General features: G+C 40.5%; 1 protein-coding gene across 1 annotated transcript in view; it reads right to left on the bottom strand.

Moving 5' to 3' along the window:
* Positions 1 to 312: 312 nt before the first annotated feature.
* SDC2 (syndecan 2) overlaps positions 313 to 20,177 on the bottom strand; it is a 60,002-nt gene continuing 40,137 nt past the window's right edge. Inside the window, exons 2-5 of the mRNA XM_054274653.1 lie at positions 12,435 to 12,546; positions 4,750 to 4,883; positions 3,836 to 3,971; positions 313 to 2,555 (exon numbers count right to left, since the gene is read on the bottom strand). Coding sequence (XP_054130628.1) covers positions 2,392 to 2,555; positions 3,836 to 3,971; positions 4,750 to 4,883; positions 12,435 to 12,546 — 546 coding nt within the window. The 3' untranslated portion in view covers positions 313 to 2,391. The remainder of the gene's footprint in view (positions 2,556 to 3,835; positions 3,972 to 4,749; positions 4,884 to 12,434; positions 12,547 to 20,177) is intronic.

Here is a 20,177-nt window from a genome sequence, read left to right as displayed (position 1 = left end):
TTGCTTCTGTTTGTAAACAGATGCAGGAGGAACCAGACAAGCATAATATTTGGTAGTCTGCATAATTACAACAGATGTCTATGTTGGATAAAGTGGTCTGTACAGTAGACATAGAGGCAGTCTAACATACATAAATAAAATCAAAACACTACTTATTATCAATTTGCTTATGAACAAGGAGAAGACAGCTTATCTGGTGTTTAATATTTATAGCTATACTTACAGCAATATTCATTGCACCCTTGAAAGAAATTCAGATCTACTACCTTAAGCAAAGTGGGCTTCAAAAAACTGGATGTCAGACTATACAAATAAAGTATTAGTTTAGGCATAGTAGACTTTATTTTGGCACTTTAACAAATGCTTTATTTTACAGCAGTGGCACAGCATTTGCCAGAAATTTTCTTTTCTTGGCGCAGTTATTTCAAGCAGTTATTTTACTAATTGAAGTTCACTAAATATTGCACAAGATATACCTGTTAAATTCTTACCCTGTTTTTACTTGCTGAACTTGTATGGCTTTGAAAAACTTGCCAGTTAAGTATAAGTAAAAAGCAATATATTAAATATTTTAGCACAGGATAGCATTCGTTGGTTCCTAAATGACCACTGAACTTGGGACAGCAACAAATAAAAGTTGCACAACTCTTATCTGAAGAGCTACCAGATCTTATTTACAATACATTGCCATTTCTGAAAAGCACTTCAGCTTGACATCCTGAACACCTGTATTTTGGGAATCTCAAAAATAAAAAACCAGGAGGTCAGCAGAGCAGAAGACGAAGCCATTTGTCTGTTACAAAGCATAATATAAGGAGGCAGACTGTCGTCTTCTCCCCGTGTCCCTCTATCCAGCACCTATCTAAGGTCTAAGCAACAGACACTTCTCTCTTCTACTCAGAATATTTCTTTCTTCTCTTATGAAGACATTCCACTTGTCTCAACTCTTCTGCTGGAGTCTGAGCAGAACAAACCAAAATTTTTCAAAGGGACAGGGAAAAAACAAACGTGAGCAACAAATAAAAAACAAATACACACAGTAAATGAACTGGGGTACTCCTTTGAAATTTACAGTAGGGAAAACAACATTTGCAGGAAGAACAGGCCTGTGTCAACACTGCCATTAAACACAATGCAGAAGTCAAATGTCTCACAGCTAATACACCAGATGCAAGACTTAAACATCCCACTTCGCTCTGCCACCTTAGCTGTAAATCTGGTGTGAGGATCACCCTCATCAACAGCCTTTCTTTTTTGGTCTGGATTTTTAAGATCTACTAGATGTACTCTGTGACATTAAAACATGACAAACAGACATAAAATGAAAATCATACAAAAGTATATCACAATAGAATTCTCAGTATTAGGCCACATGATTTATTCAGTAGTGTTTATGTTCCCAAATTACAATTATGTCTATCCATGTAAGACTACAAAAGTTACCATTAGAATTGTCTGTGCTTATAAAATACCAACATTTTCTTTTACTGTTATATACTCATTAACACCAGTCTGCAACGAGTCACATATAATCATAGGCACTTCAAAGGCTTTAAAGACGTTTACAACTTAAATGCATTTTTAAAGAACAAAAATTTAAACCTCTACTTGTACCTTCAAATTGCAAATAATTAACAAATACAGTGGCCATAGAAATCTGCAGCAACTTCTCAAAATACTGTTAGAGTCTTTGGGTTTGCTTAGGTTCGTCAGTAGCTTACTACAAATCTTCCTTACAGGAGATTTGTTTAGTAAGAATATGACTATACAGTTTGTAGTAATAATCCAATTTTACACATTAATTGCTGTTACAAATCTCACTGAAGCTACAGGTAAGCTGAGAAACAATGCAAAGTGTAAAATTGATATTCTGACACTTAAATTTATACAAAGTGGAGGTTGAAGTTTACATAGCTGAAAAATTACATTTACACTAAAAGTTACTGTTATCTGAATTATCTGAAGACAAATTGCACCATGACAACTACAAAAAGGCATTTTTTGGAAACAGATAAATTAATGAAATAAAAACTAACTTGTAAGATCAATCTGAGACATGCTGACCAAAATTAAACAACTTTCATTGAACCATAGGATAAAACAATAATTTTCATTATTTTATATTTATGCATAAAGTTTTAAAAATCATTCAGTGAACATCAATGGTTTTATAAAATAATGCTTTGCCACTGTTATTCACAGAACACTGCAAATGTTAAGTTTTAATTTTACATTTTTAAACGAATATGTGAAAAGTTTTAAATACAATGGGGTTTTATCATAAAGGTGCCATAATGGCTCTTTAATGAAAAAAAAACTTCATTGTTCTATGCAAAAGCTTTATTTAAAAAAGTTCAGTGATCTCATAAATAGAGACACTAAATAGGAATTTTATGCATAAAACTCCTTCGTTGGTGCCTTTTGATAGGCAGCACAGGATGGTTTCCGTTCACCAAGGTCGTAACTGCCTTCATCCTTCTTTCTCATGCGATACACCAGCAGCAGGATAAGGAAGATTGCAAAAAGAAAACCAATAACTCCGCCAGCAATAACAGCTGTAATCAAAGAAATAGAGATTCACAATATGCCAGTAAAACAAGCTTAGCACCATACTTCTTTTTCATCTCACACAGTAAGTTTGCTATTATTTTCAAATTGCAGGAAAGGGCTCCCATTATGCAACTGTCTTCATTATTAGTATCCTGAAATATACTGTCAGAAAGCTTGTTTGCATTCATGAAGGCAATCATTTAAAATTACATTCCACTTACAAGTCAGAGATCCAACAACCCAGTTTTAAAAAAGCTATTAAAGTTTTTTCAAAACCTCAACTAAGATCACCACTAGTGCTGCCAGAGCATAAAGCTGTCTTTCAAACTCCTTTTTCAACAGTTAACATTTTCAACATTAAAAGATTTTGTTACCCTAGCTAAGAAATGGGCTTTTACTTTTCCCTGTCAGTTTTCACTCTGACTATATGCTGAAATAAACTTCCCATTGATCAATAATAGGAAAGAACACTTCATGCATTTGTGGGTGTGTGAGAAGTATCAATTCCCAACCATACTTCAAGAGGAAACTGACGTGCTTCCACTGAGGTGGATTTAAGGTTATTTCGCATTTTGATTCTCATAGGAAGATGTGGTCCAAAACTATGCGATTTTCATGGCTCCCAACTCCCTTTCCAAATACATGAGGGGAAAGTACACCTGTAAACGCTGTCCTTAGGCCAAAAAAAATCTCACAGGTAATGAAAACATTAGTGGCCAGCTTGTGCCTCCCTGGGTTATGCATAGACTCTAAACAGAGTCTATATTAGACTATATTATAGAGTCTATAAATGAAGTCTATAGAAATAGACTCTATTTATCCGAAGGGATTTCTGTGCCATAATGGACTGCGCCTATCCATCCCCTTCCATCCACCCATGCCTGCCATGAGCTCCTCCCAAGTAGCACTCATCTGCACCACATTGACCAGACAGCAATGTGCTCTTGGGAGGTGAGAAATATATTTCTGTATTACAAGCATGAACCAAATTCCAACTCCTTTTCTGAGCTGTGAAAGCTCCAGATACTCAGCCAGCAGTGTTCAACTTGTGGGCATCATATCAATTTGCAACAGACTTCACTATTAGGTATTTCCCCAAGATGCCCAATTTATTCTCATCAAATCAACCAATGGCTACCCACTATGAATGTGCTTAGTACTAATGTGTTTAATGGTATGAATCTGCCAAGAAAACTCAAATGTTGAGCTTGCATAATTTGATATGGATCCTCTCTGTTTTCCATTTTATTTCTGGCGAGATAGACCTTGGCAAATTCTGCCTCACCTGCCAGAACTTCTGTTCTCTGGAAGAGGTTTTCTGAGTGCTTCTGAGTGAGCACGTCCGTGTCATCCCCTGGCTCATCGCTCTTTTTCTTGCCATCCACCTCCGGCCTTTCCTCTTTATCAATTTCTTCAGGTGACTGCGGCACAAAAAAGAAAACTGAGCATTGCTTACAGAGAGGGCAGAGCACAAGCTGGCACAGTCACTGCCTGCTGCGGGCAGTCACGTAGCTGTGACTTCATGCACATACTGCACAATACCAACACATAGGAAGCTTTTAGAGCACAGAAAGCTGGTCTAGACATTGTAATTGGATCTATTTGTTGTCATCATGTCAGAATGAAAAACACTGCCCATAAGTTTAAAACCTCCAAAAGTACATTTAGCAAACAGCTCTTAATATTGCCTGTGTTTATCAGAATAACAGCCTCTGAAAGAAATAACAACTCTGAAATTAACAAATCAGATATGTTATATGCAGAACACCTTTGAGAGTAACTTAGACAGTATCATCTATGGTGGTAGAAGGAAATACTAAAATACTTAATGGAACCTGGAACCTGCAGAGTGTTCAAACTACAGCCAAACCATACAGCATTCTCTTTTGAGAAGGAAGGTTCCACAAAGAATTTTTAAGTAACTCTTTGAGAAATATAAAAAAAACATACAGCTCTGACTCAAAGGTATCATGATACATTATTGTGCATCTCTCTTTTCTTTCATGTGAAATCCAGATGTTGCCACACAGACTTCCTAGTAGGAATGAAAACAAACAGCTCTGTAGTCATTTAGCAGGCTGTAGTAGTAAGTGAAGTTTAGGGGTGCTTTTTAATCCATATAAATAGAAGACTTAACATCAAACCATCAAAAATGTACAGTGGAATCATTTTAAATGCTCTTGCTCTCCAGCCACGCACCTTTGTTTGTGCAGGCACCTTGGTCTGCATTTTCACTGTGGTGGTCTCAGCCCTGGATGCATCACTAGTTGTCGGTAACTTTGGAACTGTTCTGGATGTTGTTATCACTGCACTATCCTCATCTTCCTCAGCACCTGGAGACAAAATGTAACACTTCATTGACTTCATTCTTTCAGATCAATTACATTTTTTGTTATGACACCACCAAGGCAGAGATGGTTGCACAGCCCACCCTAGGCAAGGGCCTAGATGACAATGCCTACTAAGATAAAGATGTGTGTGCAAACAGTGCACCCAAACTGCCAGGGGGACACTTGCCCCAAGTGATCCCCTGAAAATGGCAGTGCGTCAGCTGGTATAAGTAGCAACCAGGAAATTACCATGACACTTTTCAAACAGAAGAATCCTTCCTGAAAAAGGGTATGAAAAAAGCTTTAACACTTGCAATAGGGGCAGAAAGTCCGGAGTGAAGGCAGCAGCCATCAGGCCTGTGTGACATGGGCAGACCCCAGTGCCAGGGGTTCTGGCAGGGCCACCCCCCACCCTGTGGTTACCCTCAGCAGCTGCCTCCAGCTTCCCCAGAGCCACCATGGCACCCCCAGAACCCACACCCTGGGCTGCACAGTCTCCTCCTGGGCGTGGCAGGAGGTGTGGGTGGGGCCCCAGCTCATGTGGGGGTACCCAAGTCTCCAACAGCCAGGGTGTGTGGACAGAGGGTCCTGCACACTCAGACAAGGGGAGCTTCCACACCCATGGCCTGTGAGAGGGGTGGCTGTGAGCACGTGACACACACTGGATCAGTTACAGAAAGTGATTTAGAAATTTGTAGTTGCTTGTTACCATTTGATAAATGGCACGTATTGTGGTTGTCTGTTGTACTGTTGATATCAAGCCTAAAAGTACAGTTCAGTGATTGCTAGTTAATTACATACCATAAATAAATCAATACACTTCTTTATCCTTACTTAAACCATATGAACTGAACAGTTTTTGCCTGTCACATACAGCTTCAACAGAATTTCTCTTCTACAGCACATCTGTTGAATTCAGTTTTATCTACAGGAGGATTACTACTACTTTATGTTTCAGTCACTAGGAATTCACATGGCTTTAAACTCCACATAATTCAGAAGCTCTTTTCTTTTGAACTGAGTAAGAGGACAAAAAACTCCCTAAAGATTACCTTAAATTTAATTTCCTCCACATTCAAAGCCGTGCTGGAGTATGAAGGCTCCTCTAGAATAAGGTAATGGACATGTCTAATAAATATCCTTTAGTGATAGTGAAAGGAAGAAGACACAGGAAAGAGACTAAATTATTAGCAAAGCCTGAAAGAGGAAAAAAGAATTGGCCCATTCTTGGACCACTCCTTAGGAATCTCAATGTGTTCTGCTCGTTACAGGCACCGGTTGCCCAAGTAACCCCTGGGTAATAAATCTAGCAAATGTGCATAAGAATAGTTCCTAACAAATAAAACGCTCCTACAACAGAATAGTATGACTCACTCATTCCAAACTGATTTTTTAATTTGTTTTTTTAAAGAAAGAAGACAGGCTGAAAATATGAGCACAATAATGATGTTTTGAAGTCATGATCAAGAATTACATACATCTGGCATTTAAAGGAGAGACATTAACAAGACAACACCTAAAACAATCTCTGTATGGTAGAAAAGAAAATTTAGAATCATTAAAAAAAAGATACTGGCACAGAACAGTACTGGGAAAAAAGCTTTCAGAGATACCAAAATTACAACACAACTTCTAGAATGAAGACCTCACAACAAGAATCAAGTATTTTCCTGAAATGCAACTCTAAGATCAAAAAATCAACATCCTGCTTCAAAACAGAGGTGTGGAAAGGCATCCAACAGGAAAATTTTTCTGGCTCTGATTCAAGAGTTTTCTTTGAGAAATAATAGCTCACTGGATAGCTCAACCTACTTTATCTTCTGAAGTTCCTCCATATTACACAAAGCTTTCACAGGCAAGGAAATTAAAATTGATTATCAGATTAGAGATCTGATAAAACCCATCTTCAGAGTGCAGAAATGTATTTTGTTCTTTTTATGAAATGAAAAGTCCTACTTAATCACAACTGCTCCTCCAAATCCTTAAATGCCACCTTTGCTTCAGGCAATTTTGTGTCTGCCAGACATAATGGAGAGCATTACAGCCTGAACCCCTTTGGCTAAGGAGGGTGCAGACCCATGTTCTCTCAACAATGGGCAACTAACTAATCTAATCCCTGGACTAGTCACTGGATTAGCACCACAGGTACCCAGCTCTTTTTCCATACAGCCTCAGTGGAATTCTGACAATCCCCAAAAAGTTGAAGCAACTATCATTTACGCTTGATTTGGGTACCAGCTAAGACACATCCCCCATGGTTCCTGCTTTCTAGTTAGCTTTATCTAAACAGGTCTCTGCTTGGCATGGAATAGATCTAAACAAGGAAGACACTTCCCTTGCTGAACTGACAGTAGTATTTTTAGAATTACCTGTAAATAGGACTGAGAGACCAAAAAAAACCACTCACTAGTCCTCTCCAGAACATAGCAACAGCATTTCACACAGTATCATGTTCCCTAAAAAGCACAAAAAAGATCTTCACTAAATCCAAGTAAGACTGGAAAGAAAAAGCCTACAGTGTCATGAGTGTGACTTCCAAGTAGGTTGTCAAGAGGAATACTGTGAAATGGTTGGAGTATAAGAACTTACTTCTTCCTCTGGAAAATATCACTGTTACTAAAGCTGGTTTCTGGATTTGGTCCACACGGATTTTGGTGCTGGCTATTCATTGCCTCGAGTCCCACTTATTGAGGGCACCACAAAAACCCTGCAGTAATTAAACCCAAAACCATCTTTGTGGTAGAGCTGAAAGCTCTCCACCATCACACACCCTCTTTTATCCACTGTAACTTCTTCAGGATGTCCAACTGCTGTCTTCATAGTGGCCAAAATAGCTCTAAACTGTGCCGTAGTATTGGAAATACCTAATCTAACCCTCAGTGACATGTCTATTAGCCACCCTTGGATGACAGGAATGTGAATACTTTCTAACACTCTTAGTACTTGAGGAAACTTGTCAGGAAATCAAGATTGTGCCACCTTCAATTACTGCACAGAAAGTAGACATTACTGTATAGATAGTAGTATTTTTTGTAGAAAAAAGCCCACAGTAGTTAGCACTCTGACTTGCAAAGCAGGCAGTGATTAACACCTCCTATCAAAAAAATCAAATCATTTCCCTCTATCTTTTGGCATCCTCTTTGCTGCTGCACATCACACTCTGGGAGTACCACCACCACAAGCAAATCTGTGATAAGGTGGGCACACACATAACCACCATCTCTTTCACGCCTTCCATCTCTATCACCAATGTGACACAAACCAAAATTACATATTTTCAGCTGACTTATCTCACCTCCATTCACTCAACAGTCCCCAAAGCAACTCTTAATCAACATAATGTTAGGCACCCAGAGATGACACTGTGAACATAATTCTATGCCCTGCTAGGGAACTGCAGCTGAAATAAATTGAGACAATGCAAGGATGTCACATCTCTGACAGCTCTTACACAAGGAAGAAAAAAACAAGAAATCAACGAAACTTGGAGGATTAAAGGAATAGTCCTAACTATACTGAAGTATAAGATTCTGTCCAGCACATCAAGAATACACTTTCACAGTATCACAGTAGATTTCTATGTCAGAAGACCGGGAGAACCAGGCAGTCAATATCATGAAGCATGCTTAGGGCTGGTTTAGCAGGTGGACAGAAGAAGTTCTTGCTCCAAGACAATGTGACAGACACTGATGAGTGGGACTGAAGCAAATGGAAGGTGAATCCTTGCTGTGTTGCCGGCACCGCAACAGGGGGAGCAGGCAGGGGAAGCACACCAGGAAAGGTGTGCCTGCTGGGCATGCTGCCATAGGGCACCCATTCTGGCCCCCGGGAGAGCGCCCGTGCCCCACAGCTTCCCCAGCACCATGACCGTGACACACGGTGCCCCAGCCACCCCCAGCCACATCAGCCCTGTCCCCAAGCCCCACACCCTGCTCCCACAGGACTCCCAAACTGCCTGCTGGCCTTGGAGTGCGGCGTCAGCTTCCCTCCCGTGCAAGAGTCGAAGCAGATCTGCTCTTGTGTTTCTCGAAAAAGCTCCAACCCCACCACAACTTTTGTTCCAGAAGAGTCCCCAGTGACAATGTCAGAATACACACAGTTCATCCTGAGCCAATGTTCTCAACTCAAGCTGCTATTGACTGAGAAATGTTAGGTTGGGGAAGAGAAGAAGGGGAAGGAAAAGCTTGCTTGATTTTCTCATATATATTACCATGAGTAATTTTAGAGAAGACACAAGAACAAGACAGAAGGTTTTTCAAAGAACTTGCAGATAAATCTGACAGGTGGTACCTTTCCTTCACGTAATGGGTAGTCCTGCTGCTTAGCAGCTACTTTCATTTATCTCCAAGACCAAGGCTCTATTAAAACCTATTATGCCAGATGAAAAAGCAGTAATAGTTATAAAAGCATTTCAAGTTGTAGATAGGCTGGACAACTTTCTACTTTTTATTATTATGTTACATAAAACACCAATGCAAAAAAGAGTGATGACAGACTGAAGCATCTCCTCAGAAACAGAGACTAAAAAAAGGAAACAACAGACTAATTAAATCACTATGGATATTCTGCTGTTGATATAGGAGAGTCAGAAGGCAGGCATGGCTTCTCTGGAAACTGCTGACCCATGGATTCAGGTTCAACACTTGGGCAAATGCATAACAGTAGCGGAATGTACCCAAAAAAAAAAAAAAGAAAAAAGAACAGGCTATGGGAAGGGAAAGAAAAGAAAAATCAGAACACCATCCCCTTTGCTACTCCTTACAAAAAGCCCTCAGCCAATTTCTAGTTTGAAATGTGTCATGCCTACAGTGGTACAGTGGCATTTGTCCACGTTAATGCTGTTTGAAGACCTGCAAGGGCATTAATGGTGGTGCTGACAATTCCTGTTTATCTCCATAGGCCTGGTTGGCAGCTAACAATTTTCACAGCAAAGAAAGGAGTCAGCAATGTTGTCATCCTGGATCTGTTTTCTTGGACTATGCTTGCTACATAGCAAGAAAACCACTCTTGAGTGGGAAGGCTCTTCCTGCTAGGAACATTACATTACATCACTAAGTATCCAGTAAAAGAGAGACTGAACATAAAATGAGAAACATTGATCAATGGTACATCTGCAGGATACTTTCTACAGAAAATAGAGAGCAGTATAGCTGGAGTAGTGTGCAAAGGATGCTACTTTGCTTCCCTGATCTAAAGACTTTTTGCTTGGTTCAAAAATATTAAATCTGAGTATACTGTCACATGAGCTCTGTGCAGGGGCATCCAGCTTGTCTCAGTCTTTCCTGTTTTCTTGTAGGAAAGAAACAGAGCCTGCCAGAGACAGCAGCAGTGCACTCCAACTTCCACCCATGGCTCAAAGCTGAGCACAGGAAAAGAATGAAGAAAGACAAGGTGTTACTGCTGGTGAAGTCTAGAGGTAGTTTCTGTCTTTTTGGCTTCACTTTTACCACAGAATTGTTAGGCTTGGAAAGGATCTCAGGAGATCATCCAGTCCAATCCCTCTGCCAAGGCAAGGTGACCTATAGCAAACTACAAAGGAATGTGTCCACGTGGGATTTGAATGTCTCCAAGGAGGGATACTCTACAACCTCCCTAGGCAGCCTGTACCAGTGCTCTGCTTCCCTCAGTGTCAAGAAGTTCTTCCTCCTGCTGAGGTGTTCTAGTGTATGGCCATTGCTCCTTGTCCTGTGACTGGGCACCACTGAAAAGAGTCTGGCATTGTCATCTTGGCATCTGCCTTGAGGTATGAGGAGAGATCTCATCAACAGCTATAGCTGATGTGATCCCTTCTCAGGCCCAGCCCCCCCATCTCTCCTCAGGTGCTCCAGACCCCTCATCATCTTTGTGCCCCTCTGCTGACCCTCTCCAGTAGCTCCTTATCTTTCCTGTACTGAGGAGCCCAGAACTGGACAGGGCTCTCCAGATGTGGCCTCACTGGGGCTGAGCAGAGGGGCAGGATCACCTCCCTCAACCTGCTGGCCACTGTTCCTGCTGCACCCCAGGACACCATTGGCACTCCTGGCCACAGGGGCACTGCCCGCTCATGGTCAGCTTGTCACCCACCAAAACTCCTCCCTGGTCCTTCTCTGCAGAGCTGAGTCAACCCCCAGCCTGTGCTGGTACTTGGAGTTATTATTCCTCCTCAGGTGCAGGATCCTACACTTCCTTTGTTGAATCCTGGGTTAGTAAGATCTGAAGCCAGTCCTTGTGTAGTCTTTTTCACTTCAAAAGCAGGTCTGAATTTTGAATCTTCCATATTAGAAACAGCCAGACACCACAGAGGGATGGAAAAAAAACTACACTAGACCATTCCTCATACAACTATTTATTGTCAACCTATTTCCTTTTCTGAAGCTTACAAAGTCACCAGCATCTGAAGACACGACAGAATGGGATGCTGACTGAAAGCACATTTTTCTGGAGATCAGAATAGCCTTCAGACAGTCCTGGGGACTGAATGAAATCACTGATTCACTAATATACTCTTTTCAAATAAAATATTGAATTTCTCCTCAAACAGATCTACATCAAGGAGGTCCAGTTAAGCCTCTGATCCCCCTGGGATGTCAAGTTACCCCAACAGAAGACTCCCAAAACACAGGACATCATCCAGGTATGGATGATGGGCCTGGATTTTCCTGGCAACACAATCAGATGTCTGCAGAAAAAAACCCCAAAAATCCATCCGAAAAATCTCATGTGTGCCTTACAGTAACACAAACAAGGCACCAGAAGAAGGGTTCATGCTATGAAAGTACACAAATTATACGTAAGCATCAAGACACACTTAAAAAAAAGTAGAATAACAAACACACTGGGAAAATAAATGGGATTTCCACAACAGCTCAGCAAATATAACAATAAGGAAATGTCTTTTCCAGAACTACCACAAAATCCTGCATTTAGCTTTTAACATTTGGAGTCTCCAAGCAAGTCTAGAAGACACTCCTCAAAGAGACTTTTAAAGAGAAATTATTAAGGAGGTTTCACTGACACTTTTTTTGAAAAATGTTGAGCTAGCTACATGTCTCTAATGAGTGTTTAAGTCTGAGAACTCAGGATGTTGTATTTCAGAATTTCTTTATTCATTATATGGATGTAATTTCCTCAGAGAAAACTCACAGTTTTGGCAGTATCTAGATTTCTAAATGTAAAAGAAAACAAGAAAAGGAATGGACACCATGTTTACATGAACCTGACTGCATATAAGAGAAAACAAGAACGCCGCTGCTATGTTTTCCTACAGAGTGCTAAATTAGTACTATGTCATGGGAGAACTAAGCCTTCTCTAATCCTTATTCTAAACTCCAGGGAGATCTACACAGAAATCAGAGGGAATGGAGAGAGCCAGCAGAGAGAAAATAACGCGGTGAAATGATGCAACTCAGGAGTAAGAGGAAAAAGCAGAAAGTTAATACTTAAAACCCAGCCCACAGGGGTGCCCAGTGCTCTGTAAATAGCAAAGCACTCACAATATTCACTGCAAGTATTTCCCTCAAATAATTGCATTACTTTTTACACTTTTAAAAATCAATTTGTGACATGTTGTCTCACCTGAACCTGACCCAGAAGAATAATCATCATCATCAATTGGATAGACGCCTGATGCTTCTTCAACAGAGCTGTTGTCAAGGTATAAATCTTTATCAGAGGTCAAATCTGCTCTCTGGAAAACAGATAAGAGGGAATGGTTAAAAAGATACCAGTTCTCCAGCGCAGCAGTCTCTTCATCTTCAGTTCTATTTTCTAAGTTGATGGTGGCACACTGAAGTTTGTACTTTCAGTTTATGCCACGCATTCATCTAAGTTGTTAAAGAAATTTGTAAAAATTACAGCAGTGCAAAAAAAAAAAAATCCAAGGCTGCACAATGAAAACCACACTTCATCTCATTAAATGCATGAATGAATAAATAGGATTTGCAAATATACTCTGCAGATCTTCTGTAACAAGAAGCAAATCCCAGGACTGAAGCCTTCTTTCAGGATCTCAAATATACAAATCTATAGGCTGTCACATGAAGTCTGTTCATTTGATCTCAGATGAGAAGGAACAAAAGCATGTATGAAAAACTATCTCAGAGTTTAATCAAGACAAACCTCACTAAACTCTCTAGTAGTAGTTAGAATGGATGACTACAAATGTTTCTAAGACAGTGCTATTGATTAAGGATTATGACATTTCCAGTCAGATCAAACAGCATCATGCTCCAATTCCTAAATGAACATCTCTCTCTTAAAATTTAACTGCATCTTCAACAGGCTAAAAACCAGGTTTGTTGTGACTATCACCACATTTCTACATCTGCAGATATTTCCCCACTAAAGACAGATTCTTTTAAAATGAGCTCAAAATAGAGCAAGGTATCAGCCACCTTTTAAATTGACAATTCAGGCTTAGAAAGACTAAGAATTGTCTGCCTCCACCTCAGCCTGTGTTTTCTTAACAGAGAATAAACTTTCTTGGGAGACCCAGGTATCCTGGATGACTGAGAATGTACCTGCCCCTATTAGTCCTACTACTTTAACCAGCACTTCTGTCAACGCGTTTGTCATGAATTTTGAAGAAAATATGACAATTATAAATGGAATTTCAAGTAAAAAAACCCCTAAATAACAAAATGCTATACCAAAATTCATATATTCAGTATCTCATATAAGCACTCAATTCCACTGCTCTGAGTCCCAAAGTTTTCCAATTTACTTATTACTGCATGGCATTGACTGCCCCTTTTACTCCACCCACATTCACTGTAACTTTCCTGAAGGAGTACCAAACTGTGAATGGGGTAACTCCCCATGTATGCAAAGACTCATATCTGACTTTACAAGGTAACTTCTTCCTCAGAGGTCCTCCCCAGAGGTCTAAAATTATTGTTAAAGACATCGGTGATTTCCTTTCACGATTTTTTTCTGGCAACAGATTCCTGTTTAAAGCTTCTTCACGGCAGAACACTGCTCTTCAGTTTGATCTACAATAAAAAATTAATCTTTATGAAAATCAGAAAGGCCATACTGATTATTAATGTATTTCAGAGTAAAAGATCTTTGCATGAGGGAGGGATACTTAACACTTTTCTGAACAGTATTACCCCTGTAGGTAATACTGCTAGCAGGTGTATTCCCATCACTGTCTGCCCTGTAGATCTCCTCTACAGAGGAAAGGAAAACCCACTTGATTCTTGGTCAAAGTCTACTCCTCCTATGGCCATCTTAGGTGGGGGATATATAGGAGGGGGAAACAGTGCCCTGTTATTAAGACAAGCTTACAAAAACCTGCTCTGATTCTGCTGCTGTTAGTTCACATGGTCTGCCTGGAACTGGCTGCACTCCAAAGCAGAAATTCAAGATGATGTCTGGTCACTGTCAAACAATTTAATTCCTTTAAAAGATGTCTCCAAGGGAAGTCATGAAGTACCTTAGTAGGTGTATAGGTGGTATTGTAATTAAGACACAGCTGAGGCTGTTTCTGTATAGGAAAACAACTCCCTGTCACAGGACAAATATCCTGCTCTTGATCCAGCTGCCACAATGGACCAAACCACTTCACCCTATTTTGCTTTCAGACACAATCATGGTACAAAACAGATCACTCCTCAATATCAGGCAGGAAAAAACAAAACTGTTTTAAAAGGACATGCACGCGGTTGGCTGTGAGTATAGAAAAGGCATACAACATTCAAAAAGTATCAGAGGCGGTGAATGCTACCCAATGCTAAGTTGGGAAAAAAAATGTAATATCTACATGCAGGAACTTCCCAGCAATGGAAGTTGCTCTTGGTAAGAGGTGAGAAACAGCCTGAGTTTACAAAAGTAAGGTAATCTTCATGAGAACAGAAGCATCACACAGCCATGCCCAGAATTTTTAGTGTTCAGTAAAAATATGAACTTATCAATAAATTTATTCCCTAGACCATTTCCAACTTCTGTCTGTACCAGAAGCAAACTGTATCAAGATGATTCAAAATATAAACACCACCTTCTCCTTCCCCACTCAAAACAACCAACCTGCTTTCTTGCTCTTTCCAGCCTCAGAGAACCCAGAAAAAACAGAAATGACTCGTGACAGTTCTTCTAACAACTCAGTTTCTGTAAGACAGATGAGCAGCTAACCCAACCCAGCCCAAGCTGCAAGTGCCTGGTCAGCCAGGCTCCCCACCATCATATTCACTCCCTTTCTTTCAATGAATTATGTCTCTTTGGCTGCCAAGAGCTTTCATTTCTCACTATGCTGAGATGTTCTCAGGATTTAAACCAGCTGAACACAGAGGAACAGAAATGGAAGAGAACTCTGGGCAGCTTTCAGCAGGAATTTGAGTATCTGTTGTATTTTATTCTGAGGATACAAAGAATGCAACGTGAAACATTATTTAATATCTAGTACTGTGGATGGCACAACTCCGTCAGAATGAGCAGACTATTGCCCAGTCTTATAGAACCAGCACAATATTTACTACAGGGAGAAATACATGGTACAGTGAATTGCAAGTGCATTCAGATCAGCCATCAAGCTACACTTGGGGAAGATGCTTTGCAGCCTCTCTGACGAGAGCCCCTTGCCTCAGTTCAGCCTGTTTCAGTACAAATTATTCTTGTCTGGTGGAACTCAGGCAGGATGCAAGCATACTCTCAAATCAAAGGCAAAGGAGGCATATTCTAGCTTAAAAATCTACAAGCATCTGCACAGATAAATGCATTCGCTGCACTGTCTTTGCAAGCTGGCTAATAGACTCGGGGTAGAAGCACCCCCTCTACACCCACAGCTTGCACCTTTTATCCCAGTTGCTCAGAAACACACAGATGCCTTAGGCCACTTGGAATGAAAACTGCCTTAAGGCTCAGAATAAAAAGAAAAACCCAACAGTTAACAAAAAAACCCACAGCCATTAAAAGAATTCAGTGAAGATTAAGCATAGAAAAATGAGGGAAAAATAGTGAAAAGAAAAGAATACCTTATGGTGTTTAAGTCAGTACCAAGCACTGAAGCCATGCTTTACAATTCACCGGTAAAATATGTTAAAATAAACCTTATTTAGTATTTGCTCTAGAAATGTTTTCTCACTTGTCAGCTGGGAATCCATGGGGGTCCATGGATTACTTCCAGGATGTTCACAAAAGACAAGTTGGAAAAACAAATCTGTTGTCAGTAGGCTTGGACACAGAAAGGTCTGTACTAGCATTTCAATATATTTGGGAGGAAAATTTTTAAAAGTTAGCAAATTCTCGTTCCATAAAACTATTTTCAGGTATTATGAAGACCAAATATTTCAGTGACTATTTCCTGTGGCTAACAATTGAAATGAGAGCACTCATGTCACTTTTATGTAACAGCCTTATTTTCAGACCTATTAAAACGGCAGAACACCAGGCAAGGATGTCTCTGCTATCAGCCCTTTAATCTGGCCCTGAAGCCACAAAACTGCTTGTTACCTTTTGACAGACATTGCATTCTCGTCTATCATTGTTATCCCACTTACATTTTTATTCCAAAAATATAATGCTGCAAAATCCTGTGACCTAAATACTTCACATGCTACATGCCAATGATCACGGATTCCTGCCTGGTTATTGGCTACATTGGCATAAATCTAAATCTCATGGAAATAGCATAGATTAGCACCCATTTAGTACTAGATAAAATATATTTCCATACCAATAATATATTGAATTTGAAATCTCAATGTCTTTATGTTACTTTATTTTACATTTACAGTAAATTTTGTTTCAATAAACTGGGATCATGCAGGATATATTAAAAAAAAACCACCAAACCCCAAACTCCTTATTTTGACACTGAGAGAGGAAACAAAGCAAAAACCCCTTTTTCCTGTCTCATAATCTCATAAAAGCTATAAATCATTCATCAAAATTACAATGACAAAAAATTTAAAACAATTATCAGACAACAGGAGGTTTGGGAATGGATAGCATATTTTGTTTGAAAAAATACAAAGTGCCTTGTTGTCATAGCCATTCCCTTTTGCAGTGCTGCTGTTACTGTCAGTCCTCCCATTCCATGGGGGTGTTTAGGAGTAAGACATTAAAGACTTTTATGCCATATGGATGAAGCCAAGAAAGCTGGTGTGAGCAGCATTGAAGGAGTAATGTCTACCATGGCTGTCATGGCTGTTCAAACTCAGACACTGGAGCAACGAGTAGATGACATGTGGAAGGAAACACTTTATTATTTACAACTCAAATTTTTGTTCTCTGTCTTTGGGTATATGCATGGGACAGAGAATTTGAGGTTTGCAGCTGTGTTACTAACGATACTTTACCTCCCTTTTTCCCCAGATGGAATTCTTTTAGATATAACCCGTTTAGTACACAGAGAACCAGAGACTAATATTTTAAAAGTGATGTTATATTACAAATTTCTAAGCCAGAAGTCTCTGAAAACTTGCAAGCATTACAGCTGTTGATTAGGCAGAGTTCTTCCATGTAAGAAAGAGAAAGAAAACAGATTTTCTCTTGCACTAACACACAGTGCAGTTTCATATATGCCTGTATAAAAGCATGCTCAGCTGGTGAGTCTGAGTTCCCTAAAGTGCTGTACACTACATGTTTGGAAAGCTAACCATATGAATGCATTCATCTAAAGCCTGAGAGCCATTGCAGAGGTTCCCACTGAAGGCTGGAGAAAAGGCAGTCGTGTGAAGAAGCTCTATTTCCCTCTAGGCTTCCTGCAAAAGGAACCATCATCTGCCATGCAACAGGATTTAGTCCTAACAGACCTCAGCACTGCTGACCTTGCAGCTAGCAGGTGTATTCCCATCACTGTCTGCCAATTCTTTGCTTTCCTTCATCACACTAGGAAAGGTGAAACTGTCCCATCAAGAGTTCGTTAACCTTGTCCAGGAATGAGAGGCATGATTTAAAAAAAGTACAAACCTTCAAAATCAGATTTCCACCTCAAAACTTCATGTTTTCTTGGAGAAGCATGCCAACCAGATCAGCATCCACTTTCCACTTCTCATTGTATTACTGGTTCTCAGAGATGAGCCTCTCCTGGCTCCCTCAGTCTGCAATTTCCTATGCTGCCCACATGTATCCAGCTACAAACATGTAATTTCGATGAAGGATTTTATGTTACAAGGTACGTTTACCACTAATTGTTTTCGTACAGATGTCTGCCTTTTCTTTCACTGATATGTCCTATGGTTGGCCACAGCAGAAAAGGAGAGAAGTAAACCCCATTTCCTTCCAAGGTGACACTGACCACTTTTAAGGACTCACAGGACAAAATCTTCCCAGCAAACCCCACCTGAGGTGCACTGTGACAACCACAGTGGAGCCTTCAGTGGAAGTGCCGGTGGGAGGTATGGTTGTGGGATTTTCTGGGAAGATACTAATAATTGGTGACATCCTATAAGCAGAACACTGGAAGGATTCCCAACTTTCTTCCTTGGAGGAACCATCCTGATTGCACAATGCTGGTATTAGGAACAGGTACTGGCTGCAGGAGACCTGCCCTGCACCACAGTCTGGGTCGTTGTGATCACAGCCAAAATATTATTTCCATAACGACAGGCCACAGACTGAATTTTCCAAGTTTGAGAGCAAGGGTTTTATACAAAAGACAATTGTCTGTATTGTGAATTTCCTCAAAATCATTCTGACAGTTACCATCTCCCAATTTTACCTCAAAATGGCTTTAAATCCTTGACAATCCTTGTGCCTATCTGCACGCCCAGTGTGAAACCTTGCAATGGCAACTGCCTGAATTTGCAAAAGCCAGCCCCTCCTTCACTGCTGCCTTTGGCCAGTTAAATAACCAGCCTTGACTGCCCTGACTCATTCTGGAGAGCTCATTTCCACAGGTATTTTTATAATCTTAGAGGACATTTGCTGTCCTTCCTCAGGTAAGAGTGGAAGAGCAAACTGGCTTTGCATGGGTGTCCCTACCAGGGCAGTGTTTGCCCCTGGCGATGGTGTTGGTGCCCACAGTGGCACTGTCATCCTGCATGGTGCACAGCAGAGCCACTGCTATGGCTGGAGCACCTGCCAGAAAGATTATTCACGCTCCTTGTACCTCATGTATAACTTCCTGATCCTGCACAAAACTATAGCCTTAGGCCTCCAATCTCTCATGACAGATAACGAAAGGGTTTGACCGTTCGTGGCTGTTGAGGAAAGGCAGAAAGCCCAAAATAAACACAAGTACTGCAAACTGCTTCTACTACTGCTAGTGCTCAACAATACAGAAGTCTACCAGAAGAGCTGATTTACAGAGATTGCCTCATGTCAGAGCCAAGAGTCTAAATATGCTGGCTTTTAGGATGCACACAATCTGTTACGCCAGACTAATTACCAAAACAGAGGCGTGTTTGACAGGGATGGCATTAATAAAACAAGTCTTGCTGGTGTCAGGAATTTCAGCAGTCCATGTCATGGCTCACACTGAAAAAAACCACACCAACAGGCCACCAGCACATCAGCTACTGTTCACTTACGGTCATGCACCGAAGAAATTACAGTGCTGCAGTTGATAGGTTTGAGTTCACACTCTTCAGGAAGCCACAGAAACTCATGTGCCTGTTTTCTAACAGTCATCTGTGCCTTTAGAAATATTCCCTACTGTGCAATTACATGCCGTATGGCACACTGTGTGGTAACAGAACTTAAAATGGCAACAGGAAATCTTGTTTAACCTTAAATGTTTTTCCTCCTATTATATAGACTCATTGATCTGTGCAGTGGGTCTTTGGCCTGCTTACAGATTTGGACCTGAAGCCTGTTCTATCCTTAGGAGAAAGATAAATATTCTCTGAAGTTCTAGACTGTTTGTGATGAATACCTAAGGGAAAAGCCTCTCCATTTATTTTCACAGCATCTGATTTCCAGCTGGTTATCATTTATCTACTAGATGCACAACGAGATCAAACTTTAGTCCTTACCCAGAAATTGTCTTGCCCACGGTGAGACAGAGGTTGCTGTATGAAGATGCAGGAGGGAGATGAGCAACAACAGCAGCAAGAGCTTTCTGTCCTAACTAGAGTACCAACAGCATGATCTGTGATGAAGGACACATCAAACCTCCTCCATGGTCTACACATCAGTTGCCCTACAGCCTGCCTAGGCTGTAAATTAGGCTCAAGCTCATGAGGAGTGTTAAAGGACTGCTAGCTGAAGGAGGCCATAGTTACACCACTCCAAAGATACATTCATCATCTACCCTGAGAAAGCCACCTGTATCTTCATTTAGTTATAATAACGTTCTGCAAAAATCAGCCTTCACCTCTGTGGATCTTTGCCACCACTATAGTACACTGAAGAGCAGTTCTGCACAGGTTACAGGTT

Source organism: Melozone crissalis, unplaced genomic scaffold (assembly GCF_028551555.1).
Source record: "Melozone crissalis strain CALT ecotype California unplaced genomic scaffold, PUWL_Pcris_2 ptg000002l_1, whole genome shotgun sequence".
Taxonomy (NCBI): domain Eukaryota; kingdom Metazoa; phylum Chordata; class Aves; order Passeriformes; family Passerellidae; genus Melozone; species Melozone crissalis.
Note: the sequence above shows the minus strand (reverse complement) of the source record. Positions and strands in the feature narration are given on the sequence as shown.